Source organism: Lineus longissimus, chromosome 3, assembly GCF_910592395.1.
Source record: "Lineus longissimus chromosome 3, tnLinLong1.2, whole genome shotgun sequence".
Lineage (NCBI taxonomy): Eukaryota > Metazoa > Nemertea > Pilidiophora > Heteronemertea > Lineidae > Lineus > Lineus longissimus.
This window is the reverse complement of record NC_088310.1, coordinates 24,208,841-24,229,802: the sequence shown is the minus strand read 5'-3', so window position 1 is coordinate 24,229,802 and position 20,962 is coordinate 24,208,841. Positions and strand designations below refer to the sequence as shown.

Sequence of the window (20,962 nt, the reverse complement as noted above, 5' to 3'; positions counted from 1 at the left end):
TCGCTGAAGATGCTGAATGACTGCAGAAATTTACGGGACATTTACTGATTCAGACGTAACGTCTAATATGCTCATGTTAATAGGATGATGTCAAGCAAGTACGGGCACTTTCGTGTGTTCTGTTGCGCATTGACGTCATGACGTCGACATAGACGAAAGCACGGCGCGAATTCTGCCTTGGTTGGTATTGCGCGGGAAAACGAGGGAGTATTGGAATGGGAGCACCCCACCTTGCATGCAGTCGGTCTATGGACAGATACAACACAGCCAAGTCCCTTAAGGACATGAGGAGAGTCATCTGGCGTTGGCAGTAGTAACTAAGAATGTGATAGAAATTAACAATTCACTGATGAAGACAAAAGTCCTTTTTGTTTTTTTTCAATGACAACATACAGGCATGTCATTATTATTTTGGCAAGCATTCACCGGTACCTTCTCAGGTTATTTAATTGTGCATACGAGCATCATCACAGCCAAGAGAAGTCAACATCAATTTATCAAAGGAAACATTACTTCAGCTCCACGTCCAAGGCCAAGCTGTCCCTTTAGGCTTTAGATTATGCTGCCTACATGAAAATATATTCATAGACCTCAAAAAATAAATATAAATAAACTTTTATACATCATCATTTTCTTCTTCCAATACACAGGACAGAAAAACAACATAAATAGTAATGCCTAGTATGAAGGTTTTGTTAAGATTTAGAAATCAATTTTGGCACTACATTGTAAAAGGGACAATGTTAAAAGCACATGCAATGGATGGACAATGATGGGTAGTGTGAAAAGATGTTTTAAAACCTGACACAAAACTATATAGATCCATGTACTTGATTGGGAACAACGTTCATGAAGACGTTGGGTCACGTCACATTACAGTAATGTAAAACCGTCAGAGCTGCAATGCATCGTGACGTGGTGATGGCCAACACTATGTAAACGTTGTTCCCAATCAAGTACATGAATCTATAGAAAAACCATTTTCTGTCTTGTGCCAATATTGTGTTAACAGGATTATAGTGTGTAAGTCAGAATGGGGAGGACAGCTTTTGTTAATAGTGCCTTGGATTTGTGTATCTGGACTTTGCTTTTACTTGAACTGCCTTTTGAGAAGTTTCTTGATAGTACCCGCATCAAAGTCAAGAGCACATGGATAAATAATAGCCAGTACAATCAAACCAAATGTACCATAGGCCTATCTGGAACTCGCAAGCCATGTCTATGCAAACACAAGCGAAAATCATTTTTTAGAGATGAGCATAGATGTTGAGGGGCATGGAGGTGATCAGGGGTATTACCCTCCAACCACCTAAATCCCACAATCAGGTTGTCCCTTTAATGGTTCTATTTCCCTATTTTCACGTTCATCATCCTAGTTTTCAAATTCCTATGGGTGACTGATAAGATACGTTCAGTCTTCTTATCATCTTCTTTCTTATCTAACCACCGTTGGCAAAGGAATTCACATTCCTCAATATAAGGTATTGGAATTTTTCTACTGCGGCCAATGTCCTCCTCACTCTCACTGTCTTCATCAGAATTACTCGATCTCCCAGGAGTTACAACTTGAGCTTTTTTGGCAATTTTCTTCCTAAAACCAAACATGCCTACATCCGCGTCAGAATCTGAGTCACTCGAGTCCTCTTTTTTCTTCCCTTTTCCTTTCTTCTTCATATCAGGCTTTTTCTTTGCCAGTTCTTTCTTCTTCTTACTGCGGCCTAATCCGAAGTAATCATCCAAGTCTTCAGATTCTGAGGTCTCCTTCCTCTTCTTCTTCTTTGTCTTCTTCTCAATACCAGGTTCTTTCTTCCCAAAGTATTTATCAAGGGTGAAGGCAAGATTTTTGAGTGTTATGCCATGTGGTAGTCGACCTTCTTTTTCTTGCTGGACAAGCATCTCATGCATTTCTGGGCGCTGTATGCGTCTCTCTAAAACAACCTGAAATGAAAAACACAACACCAAGAATGAAAAAAATCAGAGATATAGTCATCCAGAAGATGATGATAATCAAATGTATAAGTATAATCTGAAATTACACATAAAGAGTAGTCAAATGTAGCATACTTTCACACCTGGATAAGACATTCTTTTTTTAATCAGCATGTTCAATGGGTACAAAGATCTGAAAGTCTACTTATTTCCCTTTTGAGGAAGGTGGGATGTTTTACTAATGATGTATGTACCTTTTCAAGATACCAGCCAGCAGCAAGACCAGCATTATCATGCCAGATACGTAGCTTCTTCATCATACCAGTGTCTTTCGCGGGCATCTAAAGATGAAACAACAGAGTGTTATTGTCGTTGCGACAAATCATGCTGATCAAGATAGATACCAGAGTGGCAGGCTTCAGACAAGTGTATCTGCCATCTCTATACTTGTTTTGGTTTCAGAGAAGAGTCAATAGTGTTATTGGGTTCCATTGCTATGTCCATTACGTTGTCCCTGGGCCTCTTTGGACCCTTTTCCTGATTGACTTAAAATTGTTCGCAAAAGCGCAAAACGTTTTCCATCACCACATAAATAAAAGTAAGGTTTTTTCTCCAACTGCCAAAAATGAGAAAGCAATCCAACCATCCAGATAAGCATGCAAATAAGCCGACAATGTACATTGAGACAACTGACGAACGTCATAAGAGCCAATGTAGTAGTTGGAAATGAAACTTTATACAACAGTTGGATAATGAAAAATGTACAAAAAACCCACTTAAAGCATGCAGCTGAACATTATACAGTGTGCACATCACCAGCTTTGTTGGAATATACAGTCATGCATGAGTCTGAAAAACCCTGATCTTACCACAAATTTGTTCATATTTCCCGGCTGAATTAAAAAAATCGATAACAATGTCAAACAATATTAACCTGCCAAGACCTCCCCAGCCAGTGGGATGAGTCTCTCCCAATGACAGGACAGGACAGATTAAACACTATTTGGACATCTATTTGGACATCTCAAATCTCAAAGTTGATATATCAACTTTGAGATGTCCAAATAGTGTTTAATCTGTCCTGACAATCACTGTTGGTACTGTGAATCTGAATTTAGCAAACCTCATTCGAAGGACATTATGATCCACGACAGCCATGCTGGTATATTTAAATTCCTCTACACCCAATAAATCAAGCCGGTAATAAACCGGTAAACCTGGCATATGCAAAGGAGAAGTGATCTCTAAGGTATAATGGATAATGTACATGACTAGGATTGATAAAATCCCCTTATTTTAAATAAAACCAAGCAAGAATACTGAATTAAAGCACAACAATACATAGGCCTACTAGTACATAATTTGGTTCAAAATTAAGTTGGTTGGATCAACGAAACATACCCTGAAAGTATCCGTTTTTCCCTTCTCAAAGTGTTCCTTGGACGCTTCCAGGAAGAGTTCCCCCGTGCTGACTTCGTCTCCCAGAATCTGTACAAAAACCTTGGCATCGGTTCCTGCATTCTTCTTGGTTCCAGTTGTGACATTGATGGTGAAATTTGTCATGACATCTGCAGCAAAAAAATTGCAATGTAAAGACATGCTGTTTCCTTCCTCCTACTGACACTTGTGAAAATGACCAAAGATCAGACACACTTCTGCTTGCTTACAAAATTGCTCACTAACATTCAGTCACAAATACCATAATCAAATTCATAGAGTCTTCTTTTCAACTGCATATAGGGCTTCAGAGCACTGACCGGAGTTGAAGCAATTTTGAAAACTTGGTTTCAATTCTGAACTCACTTTTCTTTCCAGTATCAATCTTTCCTGTCCTAACTTTCAGGAACCTGTAGAGATTTCCATCGCCTTCATCAGTAGCCAGCCAATCATTGCAGTCGAAGACATAGGACTTGTCAGTGGCTAAACTCTTCACAATGACCTGCAAAACCCAATCATGCAACTACATTAAGGCGGACAACTATGACAAATATATACCCTTAACACCTTCAGCGCCGAACCAAGTAGATCAACGTGGCGCAAATCCCCCCTCTTTGAGCTGGTTATCAGAGTCTCGTGGACTTCATGAAAGAACTACGCCATCGCCATCTTCAGGACAAAGCAGGAACTGAAATGACCGTGAAAAGACAGTTTGTTTTCAGTTCCTACCTTGCCCTGAAGATGGCGATGGCAGAGTTCTTTCATGACGTCATTTAAAGTTCTGAACTACGCCATCGCCATCTTCAGGGCAAGGTAGGAACTGAAAACAAACTGTCTTTTCACGGTCTTTTCAGTTCCTCCCTTGCCCTGAAGATGGCGATGGCATAGTTCCTTGATGAAGTCCATTAGACTCCGATAACCAGCTCAAAGAGGGGGGATTTGGGCCGCGTCGATCTACGTGGTTTGGCGCTAAAGGTGTTAAATTCACATACTCTCACTTTAAAAAGTCAATTCTATTGGTCAAGAACTGGTCAAAAGAAAAGTGAAACTGGAGGCCCCAGTTGCGGTTCACGGCTGGCAAGTGATTCCTAATGCTAATAGTCTCACTCCATCAGTAGCAAAATCTGGAAGACGCCAGCAACAACAATGATCAACTGTAATCATTTCATTTCCTGATGATTGTATAGACGAAGATTTGAAGAACGCTGATTTTCAAAGTATGCAGTTCTTTGCGTTGATATCATTACTTACTTTATCAAGAAACCAATTTGAATTCATTCCTGAATTATCATGCTCAATCCTGAAAAAGAGTAAGAAATATATGATTTGGAGAACCCCAAGGTTTGTAGTCAGTATTCCTATAAGAATTTTCCTCAGTCTTAGAAGACTCCAGTTGGACTTAGCACCCCATGCAGCCCTCATTCCAGTGAAACTCTGATATTGAGAACCTCCCCAATCTTAGTCATTGATCAGAAGTAAAGGAGAACCCAGAGATAAGGGAGACAATTTCTCCTCTTAGCCGACTTCAATTCGCACATACTACCAGGCAACAACCATTCAGGTACTCTTTACCAATAAAGGGCAAAACTGGTTCCTTACCTGACTTTGCTTAGGGGCCCCAGACTTTCAGGGAGAGTGACTAGAAACAGGTCTGTAGATCCCTTCTCAAATAAATCCTTTGTTTTATCCCTCAATTCCAGCTTTTCACTAACACCCTTCTTGCCATACAGTGTAATCGAGACTTTGGCATCAGTTGCTGCACCTCGTTTCTTGCCCGTTATCACAGTTATTTCATACTCTGAAGAAAAGTGGGAGACACAGTCAGAACAGAGTTGAATAATTTAAGTACATTGTATTTGGACATAGTGGAGGAGTGCTGTGTTCTGATGCTCTTCCAACTGCTGCAATCAGCCTCACATAAACAACAACGAGTGATTTGGGCCCGCTGCCAGCCTCAAGATTTTGATCAAAAGGTGCAGTGACTGTGAAAGAACTAATGTTAAGGTATTAGTATCAAAATCAAAACTGTCCAAGAACTTGTATTCAAAGGAGAAGACTCCTGATGATTTTTCTTCCCAACAGCAATGGCAAAACTGCCTGCTATGTCTACAGGAAATCTGTGGCAGCCATGAGTCCCTCTAAGGCTTGACCTTTACAATGTGTAAAAGCCCATTACTTCAAACTCTGAAGTATCATGGGTTTTGTTAAATGTAAAATGACAGCACTGATAACATTAGCTGTAGCAGTACGGTGATGAAGAGAGAGATGCAATATTAATTTTCATAAAGATTTTATGCAGAATACTGTTGTGAGTGCTATCTGATGTCACCTGGCCCTAGTGTCCACTGTTTGTCAGAGGAAAGGTACGTGCAATGCAATGATTCAGAGGGTGAAAGCCTGAGTGCATAATGTTTAAGAGGGCAACCTCAAGTGAAAAAAATAGAGTGCAAATAAATTATCTCGAATGAGTTGAAAGGGGAAACTTCAGATTATCTGTAAATGAGGAGATAGAATTCCAGCGGTTATTTGAGTTATGAATGGAAAATATCATTTCAAGACAAAGTCTGAGAATGATTTCAGACCCGATGGTTTTCGTTTTGATGCTTTTTTGGGTGCTGAAATTATGAAACATGACAACAGGGATTCAAATAAGATGGACACAGGAAAGCAGTTTTGGTATCTTACTGACACAATTTAGCAGCTTAAGTAATTTTATGAGGCTTGAAATGGGCACTTTCAGGTTGGGATATCCTCAAAGAAACTTGGAGATCCGGTTCCAGTATCAGCTGTTTTTTGAGTGAATCTGTTCGCCTCCTGGAAAGTGATTCAAAGATGATGTCGTGGGCTACAATCAGTTACTTCTTATCAACGACGTCTCATGATAATACAGGTACATGGTTGGCTCACGACATTCACTGTTTTTGCCGATAGAGATGTTTCTTCACTCTTGAATAGGTACCAGAGTGACAGCTTGTCCCAGCAATTCAATGTGCCATTATCATTAGTTACCTGCTTCTTCTAGCTCCAGCTCAACCAGTTTCATTTTGGTCGGGCCGCGAAGTTTTTTCTCTAAATTATCTGCTATGGTGACTGGCTCTGGATGAGATCGGTAGTCACCATACCATGTTGTCTTAGCTTTGACGTCTGTCACAAGGATTTCACGGATTGTCAAGAAAAGTCTTTCATTACCATCGCTTTGTGTCTGTATAAAGATAAAACATATATACATGTAATTGTCGTTACGGTACAATCTCTCCAAGATTTTTATCAGAACTGGACTAAGGAGGGTGCACATCACCCTCGCATTAGTCACGTCATATTTGTAAATGAATGCCACTAGATTTCGGAATGTTTTCAAATTGAGCATGACCCTTATGCGTTTGTGGTAACCTCGTTATCTAATCCTGGATAATACAAATGGGGACTGGGGTGGAATAGTTATAAAGACATGACGACACAACCTACCCAAATATCCATTTTCAAAGAATCGCCAAGAACTGGAGTCTTGATATAGAATGTGTCTATGGCTCCCTTGACAAAGACATGACTTTGGACTTTTTTGCCTTTCTTCAGCTCACGTGTTGCTTCATTCATTTTGCCAAATAGTGTCACAAATACCTGAAACAGAGATTTCCAATGGATAAAATATCAAAACAAATATTTCTCTCTGATACAATCTTGGCAGACATTAGACAAGGTACCCAAATGGATAACCTGGCCCAGTTGGCTATGAGGGTCACTTACAGGTGCATTTGTTCCAGCATTATCCTTATAAGCCGTCTTGACTGTGATCTTGAACAACACCTCATCTGGCTCTTTAGCTTCTTCCACTTGTTTCTTCATTGGGATAACAGGTGGCGCTTGATAACCGAGGCGAGTCGATCTCATTGTCTGTGCCTTCACGATTCTTTCCTGAGGGAAAAGAACAGAGATTCAAATATCTTTTCATAATTAGTGTGAAGCAGATGATCTTTTCCTTTATGTTCCCGGACATGTTTCACAGCAACAAGGGGCCTTGGTACATGTATTCGAAAAGTAAGTTTTTGAAGAGGATGAAAGGAGTCACACAAAAGATCAACTCACGTTCAAGGGATGCATTCAACAATCAAAACGTAAAAGGGGAGGGCAATGGTATGCTCTTATAATATAATTCAAATCAGGCAAATTTGATAGGCAGCTTCAAATTACAAGTACATGTAGTCTATAAACTTACTCTACGCTTTTCCTTGCTCTCAGCCCACTTTATTTGATCCTTCTTCATATGAGCTTCATGCTCTTCAAGTGTCGAGCAAAGATAACAAAAGTTTATCGGAGTGCCTGAAAGTTAGATGAACAAAAACTTACACCAACTTTCAGAAAATGAACGTGGGACAGAAAAACATTTTAAGAGAAATGAGACTCTCAGCCATGGCCAAAATTTTTTAAATACAAGTGGTCAATTGTGCCATCATGCTCAAATTAAGCTTGGTTGGAGTTGGCATTTTGTCGTAAACTTACACAGGCTTATAATACTCACTTGAACTCACAGTAGAAGATGTCACACTTCCTTCGTCTCTGTTCAAGGTGTCACGACTAGTAAACATGATGTCATGATTTTGCCAAGATGGCCGCTGTTTCCTGACTGCTCTCTCTGGATGAGAACTTAATGCATGAGCTGAAAATATAACAGCATCCTTTTGGTTACAGTAGTTGAAACCATTTGATAAAGTGTTGGCCAGAACTTTAGATCTGCAGTAACAGCATCTTTGTATTTTTTCCCTAAGGTTTTTAATTGGCCCGAATCATGTATGTCCTTTAAATTACCTGATTGAGGCCTGGAGCCTGCAGCCGCTCTCCTTTCAGGATGCCAGTGTTTAATGCCATACTCATGACAAGCATCATTCACTGTGACAGTAGGTAGAAGTCGGTCCAAGTTGCTCTGAGTTCGACGGCAAATGTTCTGCAATGTGGCACTGTAGAGTGGACTCTTCTTTGATGGTTCCGCCCAAGTGTAGGCCCGGCGGTCAGAGCTCGAGTAGGGGTTGTCTGCTTTTGTTCTGTCAATGATTCTTGTCCGCTCCTCTGGATTATAGACAGACATGGAACCATAGTATCCATGAATATCCATTTTTGGCAATTTTTTGTTATGTTGTAGCTGCAAGGATACAATCAACTCATGAATGGATGAAACATCTACATTAATCATTGTCCTTCAAACATCGCTAGCTCGGACCCTCGATAATACCTAAGCTGCAGTGGTCTGTCACTGCCCTGTGGTGCGATGTCCACTTTTTTAGAACACAAGCACCTGCCAGGCCTTGGCCTACACTACATGCACTACTGCTGGTGCTAGTGCTGCCCTACAGTTTACGTACACTCAGAATTTGCACAATCGACCATAAATTCCATACATCCTAGTCCTAGGTGATGGATCATGCGTCAGATAGAAAGAGAAATAACTAAATAAGTCTTACATCTAATACAAACAACACATTTGAGCATCAAATTAGTACAAAACAAGGTTATTTCAGTCACTTTAAATGAACATTTTGGTATTGATTGTTTATCCTGGTAACCAAATTGAACCGTAAAGTAGTAAGAGCCAATTAGCATTACGACAACTCAGTTTCTTAAAACCAAATTTATGAATAAAATAACAAATATTAAAATTTTATATCACTGCTTATGTTAGACTGACGCATATCCTTTTGAAAGAAATTGTTACATAGTTTATATTTTAGCTAACACAATCATATTCGTTGTCGTAAATTTGCGTACCTCGTCCCGAGGCAAATCCGGAAATTGGTCGAAGTCCACGTCGTAAGTAATCGTAAGTTTCGTCTTTATTCACAGTTTTCTCATAAAGTAAAGATAATTTTTATTCGATCTTTGTCTTACGTGTTCGTCTTTATATGTGCTACGCAAATGTCGTATTGTTTTTTGTATAGCTGTTGTCGTTTTATTGTGTACAGTAGAAATATGGGGGAGGTCTTCAGTTTTGTTCGTATACGACACGTCCGTTCGGCGTTGTGTACCAACCATCATGGATGCATAGGCCTAATGCATTAGCCATGTAGCCATAGAGTCGGACCCTTTTACACCAGGCGTAGGAAGTCATTGCGGGCCCAAACCTAAATATAGGCACAACGAACAAAAGATTATGTGGTGTGCAACCATGCGGTCTTTTCTTTGCTGCTTGTTTGTTGTGGCCTTCAGTGGCTTCCTCTATCTCTCTCTCTGACTGGTGTGTCCGTGTGAGGTCCTCTAGGCCTAGTTGATTACATGGCCATTGATTGTGATCATGACATAGGCCTACTCATGATCATGAAAGATGTAATTTTTCAAGATGAAGGCGATATAGTCTCAGTCACAGAACACACAATATATCAAATGAGGTATTTTCCTCCTGTCCTTCGCCCTGCCCCAAGCATGCTAGCCAAGGCTATAGAGTTGGCTATGCCGCTGAAAGTGAAAATGTCGAAAAAAACTTGGCAATGACCCGCCGTGAAAGGAGAGGAGGAGAAAGACAGCCAACTGGAAGATTGCCCTTGGCCCAAAAAAAGGAGCGGGCTTTGATGAAAATCGAGTTATACCGTATACCAGTATGGAGCCTGAAGTACATGTATTGGCACAATCAGTCATCCTAACGGCATCCACTAGCGTAAGGTTGCACGGTTAAAATTTACAATCCCTGACCAGAAATGACGTTGTATGATCACATTCAACTAAAGATCCTTTGAACCAATGTCATCAAGTTTCAGGAAATGTGTCAAATGAACTGTTTATGACCACTCCACCTAGTATGTGGATGTTTTGGAAATGCTTCGAAAGTATCATAATGTGTCAACTTAATAATCTTCCTTGAATTTTCTTTCCAGCGAAAAATGAAGTTAAAAGCATTTTATGTAAAGTGCTTTGCCACAACTGCAGCCCTGTTGTTGACACTACAGCTGGTTGCCAGTCATGTTGATATTGGTGATGGCCCACTTAAGTTTGACAAAATGGACACTCATGATAAGGCGTAAGTATGAGATACACATACATTAACATGTAAGACAAATTTACATCGCCAAGAAAATGAAAAGCAAACATTCAGAATCGTCATATCTAATGTAATAAGAAAGTAATTGGGCTGTTTAAGATCAAATCAAGGTTGGTCACTTGTATTGGTTTTACTTCACCTTATCTTCCATCTGCAAAAAATGAGACATCAACAATACACTATTAGATTGAGACTATCCTGTCTTCAAATCATCAAGATTACTTACATTGTATTCTATCTCCAAGGTCTTGCCATGCATAGCATTCAGAATGCCTGTGATATTTGGCTTGCGGATTCTACAGTGACGCAGGATTGCCTGTTGTTCCTTCCTGATCCTGTCCAAGTATGCCTGGTAGAGGTGCACATTGATATCTGTGATGACCTTTGAGCTCTCACAGCACAACATTTTATTCTCACGACCAGTTTAGACTCTGTGGGAATGAGAAATGAAAAATTGGGTTAAGTATAGTTTTGCCAGTGGGCAATTCAAAAATTCATAAATAAGTTCATAAATTAGGTTTGGAAAAGTAGTAATTGACCAAGCTCAACTACATTATCTAGAGGATTAACCTACAGGAATAAATGGGAAAAGAATATAATGCTTCCTTACAGGAATTTAAGAAAAGCTCTTATCTTTTGTCTTATTCTGTAACCTGTCCTAACATCCATAGTTATAAAGTCAGGAAATTTAGAGATTACAGAAAATGTGTTTATGTGACCCATACTGACCTGATTGTCAATTTCCTACATATGTATCTTAAATCATCCATATTTATTCCTTGTAGGTTAGACTATACAAATTCCACGTTTTCCCAATTCCAATGGTAGTTCTAAAGTGTTGAAACTTGGTCTCGTGTGCTCTCAACTCATCCACATGTACTGGTTGATCAACAATTTACCCTCACTAATCCATTATGTGTGGTCTAAGCCTGCACCTGCCTTGTCCAGGCAAACCATGGCTACATCCACAGTCACAACATAGCCTACAAACCTCCATATCTTAGCAGCTATGCTATATGAAATATATTGAACCTTTATGTCTTTGTTGTTATAAGTTGAAAACACCATCTCTAGGTTGTAAATATTTAATGTTAGAAGTAATTGGGTCATAAATGTTACATCATTTGCATAATTAATTGATCTCCACTTATTTCTTTATAAATGGGTCCTTTATTCATTCTCTGAGACAAAATATGAATATTTGAACAGTGTCTATTCATGATAAGCCTTATCTGACATGGCTGAATCACTGTACCGAATCCAGTATGGATTAGTCTCTGTTGAAAATTAGCTGCGGGTTAGACTGCGGTAACTTACATAAGGAATTGGTACAAGGAAACTTTAGAGTTGGGTTGGAAAGATGATAGGTCAGAAACCCACCACCTGATGCATGATAACAGATCTTTTAGCTATTGGTACATGTTGAATTGGACATTCCTTGTATTTCCAGACACATCAAAGATCACTTAGATGGTGAAGTCAAGGCCAATACAGCAGACATGACAGATGAAGAGTTAGAGTTCCATTATTTCAAGTTACACGACTATGACGGCAATAACAAATTAGATGGTCTGGAAATTGCATTGGCTTTAAAACACCATGAGAATTCAGGTATGTACTCTACTGCTATACAGCTTCTTGCAAAAAAGGGCTTATAATTCAAATCTTCTGTAATAGTGTTCAATTCTTCAACCTTGGCACTGTCTTTACAACTGTGCTTGTGTGTTAACACAAGAACATACATCTATGATATCTGAGATCTATAGTGCTATTATTCTTTTTCCCGCCTTGCTGGGTACCTCCAACCCTTAACTATTTCAAGGGAAATGCTTGTTGAGAAAAGAATTGATCTCGCATATGTTTCAGCATCATTCATTCATCATCATCATGCATGTAGGTATCTCTCTCAAAATTGGTAGAAATTCTGAATTTCACACTGCTTTTTATTCAGATCCAAATGAAGTTAATGGTGGTAAGTTGTGATAACATGTACATCTTTGACTCCTTCCCTTCCCTAACAAACCCCTCCCCTTGAACCTTGGTGTTGCATCCCCAAAGATCTGGTTTGCTTGACTTGAAAACATATTGCTGATGTCTTTTCTTCTTGGTATTCATAATCTAATCAGCATTCTTGAAAAAGTCAATTCTGGCGTAATGTTTGGATGTTGTTGCATGGCCTCATTCAAAAACCTCCACACAGTCTCCTGATTCGTTACACTTCGCATGAACAGTAGTCTAATGTTCTAAGTTTCTCATTAGTTTGGTTTCACTTTCAGATTTTATTCAAATTCTATTCAATTTCAGTTGCGATTGGGGCTATCTGAAGATAGTTTGTGTCAGCTTTGATGCTATCTTTATTTGCACTTCTTATCAGCTTTGATCAATATCTCAAGTCGTTTTCAGGATCAACACCTCAAACTTTCTTCCTGAAAGATCTGTCATATTTTTGTAAAGTATCCAAAGCAATGCAGTGATTATTGCAGGATACCATCTTTTTATAACTGGGGAAAAGGACAGGGTTGGTTTACCTGTCCATTTCACCTGTTTAGCCTGAGAACAGTTGAGTTATCACTGAATTGCCGTGAATACTTTAGAAAATATGACCAATTATTTAGGGGGAACTTACTCTTCTTTTAGCCACCATATTGGTACTACACGTATATCCTTCTAATTCATTGGAGTTTTATTTTTCCCTAGGTGTAAACAATGGCACTGCTGATGCTGCAGTCGAAAAGGCTGTTGACGATTACCTGCAAGATAATGATGAGAACAATGATGGTTATATAGAGTACTTCGAATATGTTGTCCCAATGCGTGCAACAACTAAATAAACTTGAAAGGTGTTTAAATATAAAGATGTATGTCGCGTCTGACATTGTGCTGGCAAAATGAGTGGCAGTGAACATTTTGAAGAAATTGAGAGCTTTCATCTACCGAAAAGTACACATTTCCTTTCAAAACGATGCCTTTTCATAAAATTTGTATTCAGGTCGAGATGTGATGGAAAATTTATCAAAGATTTATCCGTTTTAAGCTGTTTGATGTTATTTTTTGCCAGCACTGGTCATGTTTGCTATTTTTGAATGTTTGGCTTCTTCTTGCTAGGGATAAGGTAAAGCGTATTTAGCAATGCACTGCTCAGGTATTTAGATTTGTTTTACATCAAGATTGAATGCTCCCTGTGTCGCCTTGCGCGCAGCAATCACAGCAAAAGTGTGATGTGTGACTTAGTGATTGAAATAATTATTCATTGTCAGAAAATTGGGAGAGTTTGTTGAATAAGGTACAAGTAGTGTAACCAAGGAGTCATACTCTGCAAAAAAATTGCAAAAATCAGGAAATCGTGCGTACGAACTAATAAATGAATGACCCGTTACTCTTATATCGGCATTTTCATTCAAAAGCAATTTAAAAATCTGAGCGGTGCATATGTGGCTTCTAGCTAGAACTTTCAGGTTTTGCCTGATCAGATTGTTCAGTGAACCTTGATGGGGGCTTTGTAATGGCAGGTCTGTTGGACTTCGTGAAATTCATTAGTTAGATACATTTGTGATAGATGGCAGTAGGTGTTTAAAGATGTTCATCCACGTCGAATAAAGCTACGGGAAGTTGGTATTGCTATAATAAGAGAGCAATTAATAAAACAAGTATCAGAATCTTTGTTGATAGTCTGACCTACCTGTTGATATTGAATCAATTGCCGGGGTCGAAAGCTACTGATGATATTACAACAGATATACATTGAAACTTATTCAAACACTGCAAAAAGGGCAAGATTAGGATGATAAGTCAGGAGGGGAGCAGCTCAAACCCTGCCACAATCATTGACCTTTACAGAGGAAAAGAGTTTATGATTCAAGTTGCAAAAATGTCCTTCAAGATTCTAATACGCTTGGTATAGGTACAGCTTTCAGTTTCAAGGACAAAGCAATATTTTTATTACCACATTTTCTATAAGTCAATTTCTCTGAAGTACTTAGACTTTTTCTTAATACCATAAAAGTGTTCATATTCCTTCTTGTCCACCGTTCAGATCCAGCCACCTGAAGGAAGCGTGCGAGAAAAAAGCTTGTGCCACTTTTATGTCTGATCTTGTTTGATGAGCCTGACTTAGGCCAGACCATTCTAAATTTTACAAGAAGTCAGTCAGAAAAAGCAGGGGAAAGGACAGTTCAGAGTTGTCCACATTACTTATTCTGGTACTTACTGATGTCTTGATATCACTCATACAAACAGGAGTTTTTGAGATCTTATAAACCTTTCAGGGTTTTCCAGCCCATAGAGGTTTCTGAGAAATAAGAAAAACGAAAGGTTTTTGAACTTGTGAAAAACCTTAACGGGTTTAGGGATTGTAATCAAATAATTCAGAGCCGATGAACACTTTTCATGACAACTGGATGCTGATCTACTTGTCAAATATGCATTGCTATTCAAAGAATAAAAGTGTTGTGGCCTTAAGTGGGGATTTTTTATAAGCTGTCCAAGGCAGCAGAGCTTACATGAAGCTGTCATAGGAGAGTAGGGCTACTAGGGTATGGGCTTAGACAAGGATCGGGGATCCTAGTGACTGACTTAGGTAAATGTACTTAGGGTTGGATTTTGATGTTAGCAGAAGATGAAAGGTCTCTACAAGTTTGCGGTCAAACCTGGCAAAGATTTTCTTATCATTTGTCGAAATGGTCATTCCAATACTTGCTTATTACCAGCATTCTTTCTTAGACTTTGCATGTTTTCCGTTTTGTGTTATTTCGATCTGTACAGTAGAAAAGAAAATTTGCATTTATAGTTCCTCGTCTTTACATATGTTCATATCTGTTTATGAATTCTGTGCTGGTGTTGGTGCTTAGATTCATATGAAGTGCTTTTTCATGCTTTTCTTAGTTTATATTTTATTAGCGGACGTACAAGACAGCACTTGGCTTCATTTGCATACCAACCCTGAGGATGGGTCAGCTTATGTCTACTTTACATTTATTGGATTTTTATGAGAACTTTCCACAAAAATATCATGAAAAATCTGTTCGACAAACAACAGTTTAGTTTTGTTGAGAGCAATGAGTCACAAAACCTTGAAGCCTTGTATTCAATGTTTGACAATGAAAACATTCTGAGGTGGACCAGTGACAGAGACACCTCACTAACCTTCCTTCTTGTTCCAACTAATGTCATCCTTTCTTTGCGACAACGGCTTTTAACTTTGACATATGCCACCGATCATATTCCAAGCAGAGCCAGCGTTGATTAACGTTCATTAACTATGGCATGATGTCAATGATAAACAGCAGATATGAGCCATGTTTGGCATCTCTGATGGAGCGTCACTTCGCTATCACCAGGTTCATTCAGTAATTTGATTAACTTTCCTATATTGTGTTTGAATAAAGACTGGGTTATTCCTGATGCAGGTCCTGATCTTGATGACTAGTTACTGTCGTGAGAACCATAAAGGCAGATCCCTCATGGTCAATATGACATCGAAAATCTTGATTGTGATCGGGAAAGATTTTACGGCAAGGATATGAAAGAGATCCTTATCAATTAGGACCCTTTTGCTGATATAACCTGGGTCATCTTATACGAATGTATGTCCTGCGTTGATTGTAAAAGCTAAACCCTTTGGCGGTCAATATTCAATCTAAAGTCAGAATCTGTATCAGTTGAACAACCCAGTGCTCCTAACAACACCCAATGTAGATGTTAAAATCTTCCCAACTATTTTCCTACAGTTGCACCCATTTACACCCATATCTAACAATATTGTTTCAATTTTTTTCTTACTCCTTTTCCTTCATTTCTCTTTTAGGTCCACAGAAAGATAATCCACAAGGAATGTCTGAAAAAGAAGTTATAGAACTAGTTGATTCTGTTTTACTAGATGAAGATTTAAACAACGATGGCTATGTCGATTACCACGAGTTTGTATCTGCTCAAAGACGATCAGCGGAGAATGAAGCGCCCCCAGCCCCTCCTGAATCTCCAACCGCTGTCCCTCCTGCTCCTGCTACATAGGACATGAATGGTTGATAGTTAAAGACTCAATATATGTACCAATGCTGTTGACCATGGTTGGTACTTAAAACCCTGAATATAATACTAGACTTCTTTGTGATATGGAATCTGTGTACTGCCAATCGTGACCATGTTCCATTCATATAAATGCAATAACACTTGGATGAATATTTTGCTCAAGTCATCTGTGGAAATGTGGGATAAATTGTGCACAGTGATATAGAACACTTAAATGACAAAATCGTTTTGTTTGCATAATCATTGATTCATCTCAACTACATTTGTATTATAGAACACTTTATGAATGAAAACATGTTCTTGTTTGCATATAAGAAGTTCATCCACTATATTCAGTGTGTTTCTAGTTCACTACTTACATGTATATTATAGGTTACAATATCACTCAATTTAAACAACACCAAGAGCAGTTATATGAGATGATATGTGACCGAGAAATATCACATGTAGCTCACAACATGTTCGAATATCGTGTCTGTTGCAAATTTGTCAAGTCTTCCATTTTTATGGACTTGTGCACAATAAAGCTTTTAAATATCTTGTAATATTATTGTATACAATGTTTCAGTGGATAATTTACTTAATAGGTATTTACTTAACTTTACTGTATTGATACTTTACTTAAAGCTGTAATTCAATTGCATTTTAAAGAATAGCGATAAGGCTGAGCCTCACATGGACTTAGTACTGAATATTTTGATCAAATAGAAAAAACTTTTTCTGTGACCAATAGGTCAAAGTGCAGTTGAATTTACAGCTGTCTTTAGATCTTTCTTTGTTTTCTACTCCTTCATTCTTGCCTTTTGTGTACTGTACCTATGAAACATGTTGTCTAAATCAAAATAACCCCTTTTTATCTTTTTGGACGTGGCTCACATGTTGTAAAAGTTTGTAGTATTGACAATCGCATGTACCATTGGCCGACTACTTCAGAAGTCTACTTAAATGTCGGAGCCAGGATTATGGTAAGAATATATATTCAGAATACAGTTGGAATCAAATTGTAGTATTGCTTGCAATCAAAAACTGCAACCTGTTGATTAATTTCATGTAAAGATTTAATCAGGTTGATATTTTTAAAAATGCTTATCTTTCAGCCAAAGTTCAACCGGTGAGCACAATGGCCCCGTTTCATTTCACCCCTACCTCATAAAGAGGGAAGTATATTCAATTCAATACCATTGGTATACGAAGATAAGCTGGTGTAGTTATTGTTTCTTATCAAATATCGTTGTGAATTTATTGATTCAAAATAAGGATAATTATATTGTGAAATTACTTTTTTCTATTCGTCTGTTCTGGTCGAAGGAGGATTGTACATTGCATGAAAGTCCTACAACGATTGATGTAGTGAGGGCGTTCTTTCATTATATATGAAACTAATGGCTTTAGTCTTGCCATGATAGTTGGCTTTTGGCTAAAAATGTTGCGGCCGAATTTGGAATATGCGGTTTCTCCTGTCCATATTACGGTGCGCAGTGGCCAGTGCATATACTTACCTTAGCTCTGCATAGAGGAACTCCAATTCTCCCAGTGTTTCGTTTGTGGGTACGGACGTGATGAGATGAGGGCCAAGTAACAATCTAAATAGGCTCCGATCCGTCACACACCGTTGTATACATCTCCTGTGCAGGAATGGGCTTGTCCATAACGACCTTGCGCGTTCAGCGGACATTCATTGAAAGCTGAACTGCTCACTTCCAATCATCCGGTGTCGCCGCCGAATTGAGCCTACAGCAGTAAATTACAGATATATATATATATACCGCTAGCTTGGTGATTTTATTCTTATCGGATACCATTCCATGAGGAACTGAAGCAAAGTCCCCCACTGAAAGCCACCAACGGAGCACTCCTCGCAATCGTCATGATTGAAATTCCTAACTTGTTTCGTTTTTAAATGAACATATAGACCCAAGTGGCGTGGTCGTCTTTGTCGACAACTTTAAAACTAAATTGTCAGGAGACAATCTGGCAAGTCTACTCATGTTGGTAAAAATGTAACTTGGTCCCACCTCACTAATTAAGCGATGATGAATTTTACAGCCACGTCTATTTTACTCTCTTACCCAGAACTCTAATTCTCCAGCGGACGGATTCGCAGCGATGCGGCAAACATCTAAAACGCCATCTTGGGATTTCTCCACTACAAGGACTATCTCTGCGAGGATGACGCAACTTTTTTCACCGCTCTCCAAACCCCATCAGGAAATGCAATTAAAGAACCTCTGAACTCCGAACCAATCATCCAAGATGCTTGGGAAATGGAAGTGGAGATTGGTTTCGCCGCTCTGTGCAGTTACACGCATTCATCAAGCACAAACTCCTTTTCATGTGCTGCCGTTGCGAGGAATAAAGGAAAATAATATTGACTTTTTAATAGACTGGTAATCTAATTATGTTGCCGAGCTATGAAAACAGGCAACCAACTCTATTTTCCATTAAGGGTGCATGCAAATAGGAGAGGTTTCAGCGCTCAAAAGGGAAGCACTGCGCACATTATGCGTTGTCAAGTATTTACTCTTATTAGGGCGTAATTCAATTATATGACAGAGTGGAGCATGGCAGCTTGAAATGGTCCACCCTCGTCCCCAGATGATACAAAATCGATAGATGAACTGCTAACCCATTTTGCACTTTAACCAAATTTACAGACTGATATGCTTCAAAGCCTTCGGTTGACATATAAATGGTGATAGGCACACCCTTCAAAATGCTTGCCCAATGATGTGACTTGTAGTTGACTTTTGGTGAAAGTGAGTTGATCCTTATAATCGCCGGACATAAGCTCGACGGCTAAATTACATTACAGAACATTTGGCTGCTCGATTTCTTTTTTCAGCTTATGGAAGTCCATTCCGACGTGGCGTTTCCAATAAACTTCTCGGCAGCTTGTTCCAAAGAAAGGGACCACTCGCCGAAAACTTCTGTCCCCGAACACGGTCTTTGTGCACTGGTTATGTCCTGATGTGATCATCTTTGTGGATAGGTTACCCACCGAAAGAAAGACACTACATGCCTAATGTGTCGCCTGGTGTTTACGGCATGCTTCGCATGTTACCAGCTGTACTGTTTTTAGCTCACCTCTTAGCAGAGGTGAGCTTATCCCATACCGTGGCGTCCGTCGTCCGTCGTCGTCGTCGTCGTCGTCCGTCGTCCGTTAGCAGGGCACGTTTCGTAACTGTTAGAGCTATTGAGTTGAAACTTGGTACACATGTACCCTTATGTAATGACACCTTGGAGACCAAGTTTCGGTCCAATTCGTTTCATAGTTTGGCCACCAGGGGGCCAAACGTTAAAAGTGAAAATATGCAATATCTCCCTTAATAGTAATCGGGAAATTTTGAAAAAAATATGGTAGGTACTTCTAGCAAAGGTGCATCATATATCCTCCGGGTTTTTGATTTGACCTCCTTTTCAAGGTCACGAGGTCAAATGGTGTAAATTGGCCGTTAGGATGTAACGATGGCACGTTTCTAAACTGCAATGACTATTGATACCAAATTTGGTACACATTCACCCCTTAGTCAGGTGATCTCAGGGACCAAAGTTTGGTCCAATATGATTCACCACTTGACCACCAGGGGGCAAAATCCAAAAACCTTAAAAATGTGATTATTCCTTAACTTCTTGCCCGATTGCCACCAATTCGATATCATGGGTACATCTAACCACCATACAGTATATGTCACACAGGTTTTTAATTTGACCTTCTTGTCAAGGTCACAGAGGTCAAATGGCGTAAATTCGCCATCAGGCTGTAACTATGGCACGTTTCTTAAATGCAATGACTATTGATCACCAATTAAGTACACATGTACCCCTTGGTCAGATGATCTCAGGTACTGAAGTTTGGTGCGATCTGATTTGCCGTTTGGCCTCCAGGGAGGGGCCAAATCCTAAATTCTTCAAAATGCCATTATTCCTAGTAATGACTTGCCCGATTGGCACCAATTTTATATCATAGGTACATCTAATTCTAACAACCATTCAATGTGTCACCCGGGTCTTCTTTGATTTGACCTACTTTTCAAGGTCACAGAGGTCGAATGTACTGTAAATTGGCCATTTTGGGGAAATTGTAATTGCTTGGACCTACATCAAACCTAACACTACATGACACAATACCATGCTCTTTATCCATCTTTCCTCCACGTGAGGTGAGCACAATGGCCCTGGCCATTTCATTTTACAGGTTAATCTTCACCTGTTCAAAGCACTGGCTGGCTAATGATCAGATGATAGCGTTGGGTTGAGGATGAGCAACATGTCTGCAGCAAGATTTCTTGAAAGGCAATTCCATCTACCAAATGACCACAGCCACCTACCCTAATGGCGAAAGTCATTAATTCAACCAACAATGAATTTACCGCTATCAGGAATTTAGAGCTATTTGCTATTCTCCATTTCTTTTCCCGAAATGAGATCCATTATATCCGCCAACACCCAATTAGATCAGCCAATCGTGGTACGGATAGGGGAATGCTGACCATGAACCGATGTGCCTTTCAGCAGCTCCAGACTCGCCAACAAACCAAATTTCGCACA

The 20,962-nt window shown here is 39.3% G+C and overlaps 2 protein-coding genes across 3 annotated transcripts; one reads left to right on the top strand and one right to left on the bottom strand.

Moving 5' to 3' along the window:
• Positions 1–410: 410 nt before the first annotated feature.
• On the bottom strand, positions 411–9,005 carry LOC135484308 (lipoxygenase homology domain-containing protein 1-like). 2 transcript variants are annotated; one of them, XM_064765653.1, is made up of 14 exons: positions 8,820–9,005; positions 8,170–8,500; positions 7,883–8,020; positions 7,580–7,683; positions 7,111–7,278; positions 6,832–6,984; positions 6,376–6,568; positions 4,966–5,164; positions 4,618–4,666; positions 3,733–3,868; positions 3,331–3,497; positions 2,799–2,822; positions 2,184–2,270; positions 411–1,938 (listed from the first exon to the last, which is right to left on the bottom strand). In XM_064765653.1, the coding sequence occupies exons 2-14, from the start codon at positions 8,471–8,473 to the stop codon at positions 1,345–1,347; spliced, it is 2,316 nt and encodes a 771-aa protein (XP_064621723.1). In that variant the 5' UTR covers positions 8,474–8,500; positions 8,820–9,005; the 3' UTR covers positions 411–1,344. The 2 variants fall into 2 exon arrangements, with proteins under 2 accessions (XP_064621723.1, XP_064621724.1); XM_064765654.1 differs by lacking the exon at positions 2,799–2,822 and having other exon boundaries at positions 8,820–9,004.
• Positions 9,006–9,098: 93 nt separating this feature from the next.
• On the top strand, positions 9,099–17,681 carry LOC135484309 (multiple coagulation factor deficiency protein 2 homolog). Its single transcript, XM_064765655.1, has 5 exons — positions 9,099–9,165; positions 10,224–10,366; positions 11,838–11,998; positions 12,339–12,359; positions 16,191–17,681. Exons 2-5 carry the CDS (start codon positions 10,230–10,232, stop codon positions 16,394–16,396), a joined length of 525 nt encoding a protein of 174 aa, XP_064621725.1. The 5' UTR covers positions 9,099–9,165; positions 10,224–10,229; the 3' UTR covers positions 16,397–17,681.
• The last annotated feature ends 3,281 nt before the right edge of the window (positions 17,682–20,962 follow it).